General features: G+C 42.4%; 1 protein-coding gene across 13 annotated transcripts in view; it reads right to left on the reverse strand.

Annotated features, from left to right (window-relative positions):
• Window positions 1–6,862: 6,862 nt before the first annotated feature.
• LOC117645388 (tropomyosin Per a 7.0102) overlaps window positions 6,863–14,762 on the reverse strand; it is a 37,344-nt gene continuing 29,444 nt past the window's right edge. For 2 of the 13 annotated variants that reach the window (XM_034385542.1, XM_034385554.1), the window contains 6 exons: window positions 13,871–13,941; window positions 12,693–12,768; window positions 12,360–12,422; window positions 10,927–10,996; window positions 10,079–10,208; window positions 7,527–8,706 (listed from right to left, as the gene is read on the reverse strand). In XM_034385542.1, the coding sequence (XP_034241433.1) occupies window positions 10,126–10,208; window positions 10,927–10,996; window positions 12,360–12,422; window positions 12,693–12,768; window positions 13,871–13,941 (363 nt within the window). In that variant the 3' untranslated portion in view covers window positions 7,527–8,706; window positions 10,079–10,125. Of the gene's footprint in view, window positions 7,476–7,526; window positions 8,707–9,195; window positions 10,209–10,926; window positions 10,997–11,947; window positions 12,011–12,359; window positions 12,423–12,692; window positions 12,769–13,126; window positions 13,198–13,870; window positions 13,942–14,762 lie in introns of those variants that run through there. The other 11 variants (XM_034385551.1, XM_034385556.1, XM_034385548.1 and 8 more) reach the window with 9 other exon arrangements.

Consider the following 14,762-nt stretch of genomic DNA (forward strand, 5'->3'; position numbering starts at 1 on the left):
GAGACAGTTTTTGAATATTTTTTTTCAGCAGTCGTTTTACTTCCAGAAATGGATTTTAAGTAAATTGTAACTGAAACTTAAACTGAACCTCCAACTGAACTTCAAATCAACACTAAAATACATGTGAACGACAGAAAACTACAATTTCAACTGCAAAGTGGAATTGTATTTAGTCTTCAGTTTCTTTTTAAAACTAACTTTAGTTTGGGAACTGCAGTTTTTGGGACTGTAGTTTAAACTACAGTTTAACTAAAGATCCTTCCACCCGGGGGGCAGCTGAGAGCAACTCGCGGCGCTCAATTGATCTAAACACCCGCGGCTCACTCTCATGTCAATCAAGACGGATGCAGGACAATCCAAAGGCATTTTAACACAAAATGTATTCAGAGTAACAGAAGTAAAATCAACACTATAAAGAAAATTTCAGCGAAAGAGGGCACCCCGGCGAACCGGCCCTCTTCCCCGCTGGCTTGGTGGACCAGTGGTTCCCCCATCTCATCACAGGAGCAACCTCAGAGTTAAACCGCAGTGGCCCCGTCATTGGTCACGTCATCTGTGATGTGGAGGAGTCCTCTCATAGTAGGCCAGGCTGCCACCTTTCCCAGTAGTCGGGTTTCGTTCCCGGCCCCCTTCCCACTCAGGGGCCATGCTACTGGTACTCAGGAGTCTGCGTCACCCTGCCCAGCAGCGGAACCACTGGGCTATGAGAGGCACACTGGACGCCGGCCGATTTTGTATACTTGAACCGCCTTCTTGCGATGCAAGCTTGGTCAAAATATTCGATTCCGTTCTGGGTACCGAACCCCGGACCCCGCAGTCGGGAACCGACGCCACTGCGCTCTCGGCCACCAAGGCCCATGTGTGACGCTGTGCGAAGGGGAGCCTTTGAAGCCGCTGGTCCGTACCGTATAGTCAGACAAAAAGAGCGAGACGCGGGTATTCGATCGCTCGATCCGCGTGTAGGATTGAAACTTCTCTACACGTTCAGCCACCGCGGCTCACCGGAGGAGCTGAGTGGCGCGACGGATCCAAACCGGATCGGAAAGTCACTCCCAAAATGTAAAGAATTGCCGGGAGTCGTACCCAAGCCCCTGCAGGTGCGGGTCGACGCCTTTGTGCGCTCAGCCGCCACTGATTTTAGAAGGGAGGTCATATAGGGTCCCACTCCTGGCTCCTCACTGTGCTCACGCGCAGGGGCTAGGGTTCGACTCCCAGCAATTCTTTACATTATAGGAGTAGCTTTTCCGATGCTGTTTGGACCCGTTGCGCCACTCCGCTTCCCCGGTGAGCCGCGGTGGCCGAATGGTAGACATGTTTCAATCCTACACGCGGACCGAGCGATCGTATACCAGCATTCCACTCTCTTTGTCAGACTATACGGTTCGGACCAGCGGCTTTAAAGGCTCCCCTTCGCACAATGTCACTCAGGGGTCGTGGTGGCCGAGAGCACAGAGGCGTCACTCCTGGCGGGGTCGGGGGTTCGATACCCAATACCATAGCAAATATTTTGACCAAGCTTGCATCGCTAGCTAGGGTTCGACTCCCGGCAATTCTTTACATTTTGGGAGTGACTTTCCGACCCGGTTTGGATCCGTCGCGCCACTCAGCTCGAACCGAGCGTGTGACTCCACCAATGGATTGCTCTCCCGACGAGGAACCCATTGGTGGGGTCACATGTTCGTTTCGAGGCGTGTTTAGCGACTCTAGAGCTCAAAACGCGTTTAGAGTTTTGGCCGCCTCCACTGGCTTCTGGCCCACTGTGCGCCACGAGCACGGCGAAGCACGTCCTCGCCCTCCAAGGTCGGCGTCAGGCTTCCTCGCGGGGATTCGAACCCCGAGGGCCTCCTGGGAGTCCTGTACCCTGGAAGGCCCTGGAGGAGCTCCCCGAAGCGAAAGCCTTGTGTGCATTCGGAACGCCCGGCCGAGCAAGTTTGTCACTGCTCAAACTGGCCTCGCGCGCGGACGAGGTTCCGCGAGTCGCCGCGAGATGGCGCTGCGCGCGCCGAGCCGCCGCACGCTCGCGGTGGCGACCTAGGTTAGTGTTGTAACTAGTTTGTAAGCAATTCCCCGTCGTCACTCCGTTGAGTTTGAGGTGTTGTCTTTGTTAGAGTGGTTCGTACCTCCCGATCCGAGCGCTTGCACCGGCAGTTTCGCTGAGGTACTGTATGACCGCGGCGAGCACATACACGGCTGTTCCCTGAAGAGGTCGAGTGCCTGCAACGGCCGTTCCTCCGTGTCGACCGTGCCGACGGTCACGCGGTCACAAGATTTACGCGGGACACCGCTGTGGAAGTGCCTCTGTGTTTCTTCTCCACGTGCTTCGCGCGCGGCTTCAGGCAGACGATCATTTGTGGTCCAGCCATTAATCGCAATCGCAATCGCCTGCAGCATGGGCCAGCCCGCCGCACACGCAAGCGCTACGGGACGGCCCGCTGCCCAGGCTGTTGCTCGGCCGGCCAGCAGAACGGCCGGCCATCTCTCTCTCTCTCTCTCTCTCTCTCTCTCTCTCTCTCTCTCTCTCTCTCTCTCTCTCTCTCTCTCTCTCTCTCTCTCTCTCTCTCTCTCTCTCTCTCTCTCTCTCTCTCTCTCTCGCTCTCTCTCCCTCTCACCGCTCGGGATCATTCTGCAGCGGTGACACACCGACACACCCGCCCACTTTTACGATCTTTTTACTTCGTTTCAATCCGACTGCTGATTTACGATTTACGTTGGGTTCAGGGCGTCGTTGCGTCGCACCATCCCGCTGTGCCCATGAAGAGCGGCAGGCCGTCCCGGGCGGCAGTCCGTCCCACTGCCGGACTCCTCGCTCTGTGTCCCTTGCACTCTGGGAGTGCGCCGAAGGAGAGTAAGAGAGACAGAGCGACAACTGCACGCAGCGGAGCCGCGAGCGGAGCGCAGGCTTTTCTGAGAGGGTGGGGGGACAGCTTCCCACATTCATTGTACCAAATTTGACCACATTCCTCATTCAGGTAGCAAAAACGCCTGTAAGTAGGCAACATGTGTGGCGAAAACGACAGAAATCTTGCACATTCTTGCTCATTCACACAACCATTGTACACAAAATTTTACAGTGGGTCACACCTCGGGTTTTTTCCTTTTCTGGAACGTACCCGGACGCAAAGTTCCATATTTCAACGCCTTCCCTTCTCTATTGTTCGGATGTCATCGCGGATGGCGATAAAACATTTGTTAGTCTAGAGCGGAAAGTGTGTGAATTTCATTAGCATTTCGATGAAATTTCAAAAGTGTTCATTGGAGGCATTTGACTGTAAGCATTCAATTTCTATGAACCATTTTCGTTTCCAGTTGGTCCCTTAAATCCGTAGAGAGTCCAATCGAAAAATTTAATGAATTTCCACGTGCTAATTTTTTTTTGTGGGACCTTTATTCTTTTGCTAAGAGGGAATCAGAAAAAAGGAAGGCTGGAAGAGAACAGAGGGGGAGGGTTGGAAGCATTGAAGACAAGGGAGGGAATACGCGACGCTGTAAAGGATCCGCGCTGAATGGAATCCCTGCACACTGATTCCGAGAGTCGTTTTCGCCGCTCTGCCTCTCTCGCACCTGCACGGAACGCCCCATGAGTGCGAGAGAGACGGAGCGACGAAAACGACTCTCGGAATCAGGCTGCTGTGCGACGGCCCGCGGGGCGTATCTGCAGGCCTTTCTTTTGTACTCGTCTGGTACAATGCGTTGTACGGCTTGAACGTGGCGTGGCAGTGGCGTGGCGCGTCGCGGGGTCGCGCCACAAGGGCCATCACTGTCTTGTCGCGGCCTGGCCCATTGGCCTGGCCCATTGGCCTGCCGCGCCCTTAGGACCAGCCCTTTGTGTTTCCCAGGAAATATCGATAGAGCGAGTGTTTTCGGGAACCCAGTCAGGGGGTGGGTGGGGGACAAAAAGGGCGGGAAGAGAGGGGGGTAAGGGGCAGGACGACAAAGGCCCAAGAGGACTTGCTGAGGCCGAGAGAGAGAGAGAGAGAGAGAGAGAGAGAGAGAGAGAGAGAGAGAGAGAGAGAGAGAGAGAGAGAGAGAGAGAGAGAGACTCGCACCGTGCCCCCGCCTGCAGCGCTACACGCTACACACTGCTAGACCCACACCCCGCGCTGGTCTCCGCGGGCCCCTCGCCCTCGCCGCGGTGATCGCGAGACGGGCCAGAGGGGCCAGACAGCCACAGCCCAGGCCGGGCAAGCCCACGGAGAGGCGGCAGCTGAAATAGCCGCCGTGACGTCATAGTGTGGCCACGCCACGCGCGTGTACACTGTGACCGTGTAAACTTCGGCGAGGCCACGCATCGCCATGGCCCTCCCGCTCTCGCTTTGAATTCTCTCCCTAGAGTCATTCAACATCCTGAATTGTTGTGAGTCTCCCGTTACACTCCTGTAAACGGCGTGGCGCTGCCTGGGCGCTGCCTCCTGGCGAGAACCGCGTTGCCAACTCCGATCACGTGTGGTCTGACTTCCCCGCAGGTTGTGGCAGTGTTGCCTACCTATCAGGCGTCCTCCTCCTTGGTCCTTTGTATCGTTTCTTTCTTTCTTTCAGCCTATTGTTTCATTTTGCCTTTTGTTTCGCGGCTTGTGTAAGGTTGTAATTGGGAGGGCCAGGAAAAAAACGACAAGAGGCATTTCGAACTTTCATATATTTTATTTTTCATCTCAAGGCAAACACTGCGGCAGATGAGGAACAATTGGACACGTCCTCTTTAGATCCTTATTGTAGATTTGCAGCAACCAAGCTGTGGGGTTTCGACAGTTTCGACCAGGACCCCCCAGAGAGACAACCTGTGTGCCTTCTCACGAGTATCAAGAATGCCAATAATTGATAGTGAAGAAAAATATGTTTTTATATATTAAAATGTCTGTGCAATTTTTTTTTATGATAGTAACTCTTATCATACATAGACCACATATAACACATTTCAGAGTCTTTTTTCAAAAAACAAGTCGTCATTGGGAAAGATCAATTCACCCTTTAATGAGAAACAGGCAACTTTCTACTCCTGAAATGAAGGAGACCAAGACTACAAAGATGCAGAAGAGAAAGAAGTTTTAAAATGGGCGCATTGCTTCAATTTTACAGCCTATTTTAATAGAAAACACTTACAAAAATGTCAAAAGCTATTCCTCTTTTTCACGCTGACAAGAAAAATGATTGACTCCCAGTTCTAAGGCACTGGTAGCAAAGAAGGATTGGCCTGACGACGTGAAGTACAAAGAGCGTCAGTATGTGAATACTGTAAAAACCCATCCCAACTTAATTTTCTTAGAATCCAGTGATAAGCAGATACATAGAGGTTCGAGCTTCATGTTGACTAGAGGATAAAACTGAGATGAAGGGAAATTGACTCAAATAAATTGTTTGAATATTTTTCTTTAGAAAACCTGTTTTGGTTACTACTGATGCTTACATTTCACCATAAGACTAAAATTAATCATAAAATTGAAGGGAATGCTAAAGCAATTTATAACCTTGTCAGTCAGCAGTCAGGATACATGCAATCTGGCATGCAATATGCAGACGCACGACACCTATAGTGACTTTGGTATGCACCAAGTTATCTAGAGACATTTAAATTAAGCCACTACACAAAAATCTTTCAAGCAGAAATAAGCAAATGAGGTAGGGCTTTCTTACAAATTCCTTCTACAGAAATCTGCTTTTAATGTGACTTTATCTTAACTGTAAATATTCCTATTCTCAGTAAATTTGTCTACTTTTGGCTTTATTTGGAAAGTTTTTTAAATTGATGGAGAGCTACCACTCAAATGCAGCTTTGAGTTAAAAGCTAACAGCAATTTCAGAACATTAAAGGAACAGAAAAGTTTGGTGACAAGTCTGCAAGAATCTGGAATCTTCTCTTGTGAATTTCCAAATTAAAATGAAAGATTTCCCCCCAAGCATCTGTGTTGAGCATTGTTCACGTTCACAAACCACAAGCCAGTTCTCCAACAAGGTACCCTGACTTCATTTGGCATATTTAGGCAGTGAATGTTATGCTAATCCATGAAGACTTCACTGCGAGCTTCACTGTGTGGGGATTCAAACAGAAGCAGGGTGAAAAGGAAGTTGGATGGGATTTTCAATAGGCTGCCATCTCGATTTCATCTGCCATGGCCTTGTATCGGGCACGTTCTTTCATCAGCTCCTCTGTAACAGTTACACAGTTGTTAGTGTTGTTAGCTAGGGATGGATTTGTCCAATTAGTACAATGTTAAAAAATTTAGAAGATAAGACAGTTAAAATATTAGCATTTTGGTTAGTGGGAGTGAGTTTAGAAAAGGATGTCTAGTTGTTGATCTGATTTCTCCGACCTATTGGTTGGGGATCCAAGGGTAAGAAGCTACCCTGTAGAACTTTCACAATGTCCAAATCAATTTTCTAGACTCTCTACTTGATAAACCTCTAAAATAGGAAATGTTAATTCTCCAAGCCCCAGTGACAAAACTTTTCATCGTTAATAAAGGTGTATGGGTTTGTGTCTCTACAAAAGCAGTCAAAACTACGAAAAAAGATACAGAAACACAATTGAACTACTTTACATGAACTACTAAAGCAAAGAGCATGCTTGGAATTGATGTTTCGGATGCATAAGCAACGGGGTGCACAACTGGGCTTTTACCTCAGCTAGAGATGACATTTTCACTGGAGATACAGGAACAACTGCAACTTTGAGTCTACTGATTTTGAAAAGAATGTGGCAATATAAAGCGAATGTGTGTGTGTGGTCCTGGTGTCAAGTGAAGCAGGATGTTCATCACCGCTACCCAAGTCATTCTGATCAGGTGGCGTCGGCAGCCCTGCTGGACTCGAGCGATGTCCTAGTCTTCTGGGAGCACGGATTAGGAGGCAACGTAGGAAAGGAAGAGAGTTACTGACCACTCCATTTATTTAATTCCCCATCCGTTAGCTAGCTACAGCTCTTCACAACATTATTGTCAATACAATAGACCTGAAATTCTGCAAATTAAATTTGCCTGACACTTCTTTACCTTTGCTTCCTTGTCGGGAAACTGAAAGAAATACAATTTGTATAATCTTAAAGAAAAAAAAAGTTTAAATTACATTGTGCACAGTGCTGGGCAGCAGAAAGGAAATTAAATAAATGATAATGGTTAATAAAAAGGATTAAATGAAAAAAAACAATAATAAATAAAACTGAGGATGTTTTGGAAGTATATACTGCACCAATTTTTAAAATACTTCTTTTTTCACATGGTACAAAGCTTGACTTACATTAAGTGTACATAAAGTTTCTTGAGATGAGTGGAAGTACTAAATAACTTTAACAAAAATATTTTACACAGTATAATGAAGACAGATTAAATAGATCCCATTTTTTTTGTAATCGATAAGTCAGTGATTGGGGCAGATTTCAAGATGACTTTTGAAAGGTGGATGCACTTAGCCAACCAATTCAGAGAAGGTCTGGTCCAGGTCATCACAAATGTACTTGTACTTCTCCTTCTCGTGGACCAGCTCATCTGCAGGGCGCAGGCAACACATACATTAGACCAATAACGCATGACAATCAATAAATAAACAAAAAATAAAATTTAATTTCAAAATATATATAAAAAAGAATTGTCATTAAGGTTGTTCAGTTACAGTTGAAAAGTTCCCACATACGGACTAAACTTTAAAGGTTATGAATCCGTAAGATAAATTATGTATAAATACAGGGAAAATGTACAGAAGGAACTGGCTAAAACTTCAATTAATGAATCAATATTTTCAAAACGATAACAATTCATGAGAGGAATGAGTTTATAACTGTACAATAACAAGCTAGCAAATCAGTTCTCCTCCAGATACTTGTGAAACAATTGATCTGCATGATGAATTACTTCTGTTTTTTTCCTCTCCAGATACATGTTAAAAACTGTCCAGCTGACTAATCTCCCATCCGATTCCTGATTCTATCTTCCAATGTTAAAAGTTAAAAGTAAGCAGAAGCATGAATAAGCATATCACTCATTAATTACTATTCTTAAAATAGCAAAGTCTGCAGCGATCTTGCGGAAACTGCTCTGCTTAGTCTCTTTCGCAAACAAAGTGAATTGACTCAAGTTACTTCATTTCTCTGATCATGATAAGCGTACATCCAATCAAAAAATTTCCCAAAGTCTAACCCTAAAAGTAGAGGCAACTTGAGCGACCTAAGAACTCCTTCAAGGGATATTATCCTTGAAACCTTAGCAAGAGGCAAAACGCAGAATTAACTTTAGATTTCATTTGATATTCAACATTCATAACAGAAATGAGGTGATATTTCTGATACTCATAAAATAAAATCTTTTTCTTAAGAAATAGGTGTATCAGCTTCCTCTGGAAGCCACACAGGTTGGAAGAGCATAAATTTTGAGAATCAGATAACACAAAGTAAATACCTAGCAAACAAAAGCTGTGATGGCAGAAAGTTAGATTAAGCTAACAATCAATAAGACAAAGAAAAAACAAGCAATTTCATAACAAAACAAAAAAAGAAAGAAAAGAACGAAGTGGTGATTGCACTGTACACAACTATGACAAGTCCATCTGTTACTCTGGAGAGAGGCTCTCAGAATTAACAGCAGTGTATGGTGAGGATGAAAGGGCGAGTTGTGATGGCACGCACGCTCGTAGCCTAACGTTAGAAATCATACAATTCTACGAAGGCTAGGTCCAAACCATCTCCAATTTCCTTGTATTTCTCCTTTTCAGCAACAATTTCATCTGAAAGCCAAATATAAAGCGCTGTTAGCTAATGTAGGGTTTTAGGAGATGTCTAAGATTTCCATTCATAACAGTTGCCTGCATGATTAAATCAAAAGCCAACAATGCCGGTCTAATGTGGCATTGTTCCTAAAATCATGTTTAAAAACAGATTACAAGAAGCAAGGAAATTTCACTGAACCATTCTTTACTTCACATATGAATAGAAATCTTAGAAAAATTGATGGTACAGAGGAAAGCAAGTCGCATAGAAGGATAAGGCCTGCTTGTGTACTGTTTAACTAAGAAAATGAAAGTAAACGGTCATGGGTTCTAAAAAGATTCAGTACATTTGTAAATTTGGTAAAAGTCTAAAGAAATCAACCCAAATAATAACAGAAGCCCCGGTATTGCAGTTTCACTTAAATGAAAAAAAAAAGTCTCTGGCTGATTTAAAACTATGACTAGGCAAGAGAGCCTTTTTAAAAGTGGATCAAGAAAAACAAAGAATGATTGTTTTTTTCCCCTTTAATAACATACTGAACACACAGCCCTAAAAACAAATTTTACATCTTCAAGATGAGATAACTAAACGAATATCAATTTACAACTTAGTGCATAGTAACAATACAAACAATTATCTGATTTATGAACTGAACACAAATAGGCCATCAATAAATTTTTATAATGTGTTAATCTTATGACTATAGCCAGCCATAAAAAGCCACCACACACAAGCTGAAACACTTCAATTGCTAACAATTTTGATGTGGCATTTGTTATTTTATCACAAAATGTGGCAAAGGAATCATCTATTATAACCACCTACAGGCATTTAATTGCACCTTTCACTAACGCAATGGTCCAATTAATGTCAGACTTAATATACGGTGCTGCCGATGGTAAATTCAGTATGCCAGCCTTATTAAGTTCTAGGGAATACGTATGTGTAGCAACAGAAAGTTAATACTGGGATGCCAAGCAATAGGGAAGTCCAAATCAATCACAAACTTGTGACCTAAAGTTAATAATTAAGTAACCATCATATCATTCAAAATAGTCTGTTTCACAAATTTCATAATGCAAACTGTGGCAACAGCCTGAAATTAGATGCTTAAAGCTCAATACTACATATCAAGAGTAGCATGTGACAAAATCTTCACAACAAGCAGGAGAGGGATGACCTCATAATTTAACCCACTGGCAGATGACTTTTTTTCTTTAAATTCCAAAGATCAAACTGAGGAGAAAAAGAAAAATCCCAAATCTCCAACTTTATTTTGATATGCCTTATCTGCAAAATATTTGCATTCCACAAAGGCAATGGCATTATGTACACATGTAAATTTTAAAAATATATATTAAAAAAAAAAGTTAAAAAAATCAAACCTACAACACAATGTGCATGCGGGTGCACAAGGGGGGTGCGGCAGGAGCAGGTTACATGTTTTGAATGTCATGCAGGGTGGCTTCCATCTCTTCTTGAAGCAGTTTGTTCTTCTCTTTCTCGGAAACCAGGTCATCTGAAAACACATTGTCATCAGCACAAAGCTCACACAACACCACTAGCAAAACCACACATGTATTGTACACACACACACACTCTTTTCATTTTAATTGAAAAGAAAAAAAAAGTTGCAAATAAGTGAGGAAAATAGCAAAGAAAACAAAACTAGTAAACAGCAAACACAAAATATAGCAAAACTCAAAGACTGCTTGCTCAATATATATTGCAAAGTACATGCAAAATTTTGTTCATATTTTGTTTGTTTGTAAACAGCACTTCAACATGCAACGGGGCCAAACTTATGGTAGGGTTTTTTTAAGCTAATGTTAGAATTCAATGTTGGTGCTTATTGGAATGATATTTATCTGTGTCGACGGCTACATCTTTACACGTAAAAGGTATAGGAGCAATAATAAAGCACAGTACTGAGGTTGGGTTCATTGTTAAAACAAAGGGCACTGTTTGTCAGAGCAGCACATTGTTATTGCTTTGCCACACAATATAAAAAAAGGAACCGGAGAAATACCCTGTCAGTACTCAGGTGCTGGTCTATTAACCAAATGTAGAAGTTCCTATACCTAACCTAGTTTATCTCACATGACCCAAATATGCATAATCATTTTGTATCGTAACATTGATAATAAAATAAATTATCATGAATAAAACATAATGACAATAAATAAATAAATGTTTTGATTGATTAAAACTAACTCCTTTGAGAGAGCGATACATACCTTCAAGCCTGTCAACCTCCTTCTGCAGCTTCTGCACAGACCGCTCAGCAAACTCAGCCCTTGCCTCAGCCTGCAAGACAAAATCACGTTAGGCAAGGTCCTGTACAGACACCATGTTAAGTTAATGTATTCAAATATGTGAAAGAAACAGAAGAACTGGCTAAACTTTTATGCTGCTGCTCATTATACAAGAATAATGTTGAGTGTTTCATCCAAAGGATACAAACAGCCAACAAGCAGTTAGACCTTAAGCCAGTCTTTCTTTTTCTTAATTTCACAACATTAATAATCAATTAAACTGTAGCTAGCTAGTAGTTTAATAAGCATGCATAAAGGTGGTTTATGGGATAAGGGGATTGGAAAGGAGGGGAGGGCAGCTTCACAGTTGCAAGCACCTTAATAGATTGCACAGTGTTCTCAAATCATGAGTAACCGATCCAGAGCCAAAGCATTTCAAAACAACAATGAAATCTGATTGAGCAAATGATAAACTTTCATTGGGAGGAATCATTGAAATTGGTTGGATGGAATAATGACTACATCTGATAACAATTTTTTGATGAACAAATGTCCAGGAAAAAAGAATGCAACAGCTTCCGTGCATACATAAATTTTTAAAAAAGGGGAAAAAAAGCAATTTTAGCAGTGTGACCAAGGCTTTTACATGCATGTGGGTAAGAACAAGCTACTTCAAACAAGTAGTCAGAGAAACAGCTTTGAGATGGTAGACAGGGCCAGCTAAACAACACTGATTAATTTGAGTGACTTCATAACATTTCAACTGAAAACAGATAAAGGTTGACACCTTTTTAATGAAATTGGTATGTCCTATACAGGAAGGCAATCAAAATTTGTGTGCAAGGAGGATCAATTTTCGATCAGTTTACCAAGCTCCTCCCCACTTAAGAGTATAGAATGGATAAAAAGAGTAAATTCCACCTCCTTTTTGCTGTATACAGAGGCAAGCCTGAACTTTATATGATAACTTTTCTATATTTGTACCAATAAGACCTGTACTTACTTCCTTCAATTTATCGGATATCAATTGAATTTTGTCCTCGCAAATCTCATTGGTGGCAGTGGCCTATTATGTGACAACAATCATGGAACAAAATACAAACACGAGTTTTAGTGTCAAACAAAAAGAGAAAAAAGCAGTAGCCGGGTTGAACAGGGCCATGCAGAAGAGCGGGCACAAAATCAAAACAGGAAGCATTGTTGGAACAGCTAAACCGCATGGCACTGAAACAAAATGTGTTAAAAGTGGGCAATCACAGCAACCTGCAAATGTGAAGCTGCCAAGACACTGAAACACGCAAAACCCATGCAGGTCAGGTTAGGTCCTCAGTGACTTGGAAAGGGGTACCACTTGGGGAAGGGATGGGAAACAAACAAGGGAGGGAACAAGGGGCAAGGAGCACACAAGACGGTACCTCCTTTAGCCGGGTGGTCAGGGTCTTAATTTGCTGCTTGTACTCCTCCTCCCGCTGGTTGGCCTGTCAATTCATTCAATACACTTAATATACAACGTAATCTTGAAGAAAGGGACCAGGATGACGCTAAGAAAGCCAATTATTGTAAAATAAAGTAAATAAATAGGGGGGAAAAAAAACAGAAAACATACACAGTACACTGGAATTACATGGCTTCACCTTAAAAGCAGTCATGTAGATTGAGCACAATTGCACTTAATCAATCCAAAGTTTTCAATAAATAACGGAGAGATATTACTTTGAATGAATTAAATGGAAAGTAGAGTATCTTACCTTCTCCTCTGAAACTTCCAGGGACTTCAGGTTGTTGCCGACAACACGCAGCTCCTCTTCAAGCTCCACAATTTTCCTGCAAACACAAACATGTTTACATTAGCAGCATCCTCAAGGATGTTAGAAAGTTAGTAAAAGTTGAATTTATTATAAAAAAATGGCAAATACATGTAGATAAATCTTAAGTTTAAAAAATTTAATAAGAAATAAAAATTTTTCATAAAAAAGTAAATGAACAATGCCAATTATTGTGTAGCTGCTAACTAAGAGAAGATTTTAAAGAAAGCTTCCAACATAAGTTGGATTATAACAAAATTAGCACACAAAACTACTCAGCACGCATAGCCAAGCACAGTCAATTGAATGACCAGTACTTCTATCTTATCATCGCTTTGATTTTTATTGTGATCATGCATTAACTGTGTGTGACTTACGAGTCTCCGAGCTCTGCTCGTTCCTCAGCTCTTTCCAGGTCCTGCTCCATCATCACGAGTTTACGAGCAACCTGAAGAAGCGACACACATGTGATTCACGCCGTGCAAGACAGACATACATGCACTACAATGAGCGGTGCAAAGCAAGCTCGACCCATATTTATTGCCTCATTTTCATCTTTGAATTAAAATGTCTTTAGAGAAAAACTTGACTGAAAAAGTTCAGCACTAAAGACAGACACAATTAGAAAAGTGAGGTACAGGTCACTGTGCAGCTGCATTTGCCCAACAGTGCTGCAAATGGAAACCTGCGTTAATTGTTAGAAACATCTCCACTGACACACTGTTATTTTTCACTCACATAAGTTTGTAGAAAGCAAGAACTGCACATAAGTCACAAATCATCAAGTCCTTAAATAAATATTGGAATAAACCAGTGACATCTTTCAGAAGCACAATCATTTTACTGAAGAAAACAACACTGATGGCAATTGTTTGTAATATTGCTACTAGTTGATATACCGGTAGTTACAAGTAAATGTACAGCAGCTCTTACTAACTACTTGAAAGTATGTGACAACAACAAACTGAAGTGATGGCAATATGTGAGCAGCACATACTCCCATGCACATGGTGGCATTTAATAAAGATAGGCTGCGGTTATCCAAAAAAACAGGCGAGGTGCTAGGGGTTGACACTCCGCTGAGGGCATGCAAACAAACAACAACACAACAAGACTCTTACGCCTCTCCTGCCTCAGCACGCTCTTCCGCACGCTCCAGGTCAGCCTCAACCATGGCCAGCTTACGGGCAACCTGCAGAACAAGTTTCTCTTCATTTCTGACCTTTAGATGTGCTTTCATTCTTTGGAAATGACCAACTATTAAAACCACTAGGAAATTGTTGGGGAATATAGACACGTCACCTGTTTAACTGTATGATCTTTTGAAATCATTTGCTTTGAAAGCCTTAAAGGACGGATGGTCAGATATGAGACCAATATTCACCCAAAAATAATTCTTTTAACTCCCTTTCTTAATTTATTGAATCCATAAAGAGTAATAATGTTATTCCATACAACAATGGATAAAAATTGGACATAAGTGTTACTTTGCTACTTAAAATAAAAAATTTCTTACATTCTTAACAAATTGCAAAACATTATTGAATAAAGCACCACACTCAGACACAAAACCTTCAACAGACAGCTGTGGGATGTATACCAAGCATCCAGCTGCACAAGCTAAGATTCACATGACAAGACATAAATGGGGTAGGTCATTGTTAAATGTGGATAAAAAACACACAAAATCCAGGCAAGCCCTGTTATTTGGTTTCACTTAACCTAGTTCATGAATTGTGGGGAAAAAAAGTCTTTAGAACTTTAAGGAAGACACCACAGGTAAAAACCCCACATAACTTCGTAATTATCTCTACAAAACAAATTGACTAGGGCTTCTTACTAGAGGCGTGTCATGTACTAAATACAAATTTATGTAAGAGGATAGAAATGGTAAAGTTAAGAGCTTCACGCCTCCTACAAAGTAATTCTGAAGCAGCAAAGCTCAATGAAAATGCTAGTCATTTTCTAGTAACATAATACACTTGCTAACCTTCAACCCTGTTCTTGAATTTT

The sequence above is a fragment of the Thrips palmi genome, unplaced genomic scaffold (assembly GCF_012932325.1).
Source record: "Thrips palmi isolate BJ-2018 unplaced genomic scaffold, TpBJ-2018v1 HiC_scaffold_18, whole genome shotgun sequence".
Classification (NCBI taxonomy): domain Eukaryota; kingdom Metazoa; phylum Arthropoda; class Insecta; order Thysanoptera; family Thripidae; genus Thrips; species Thrips palmi.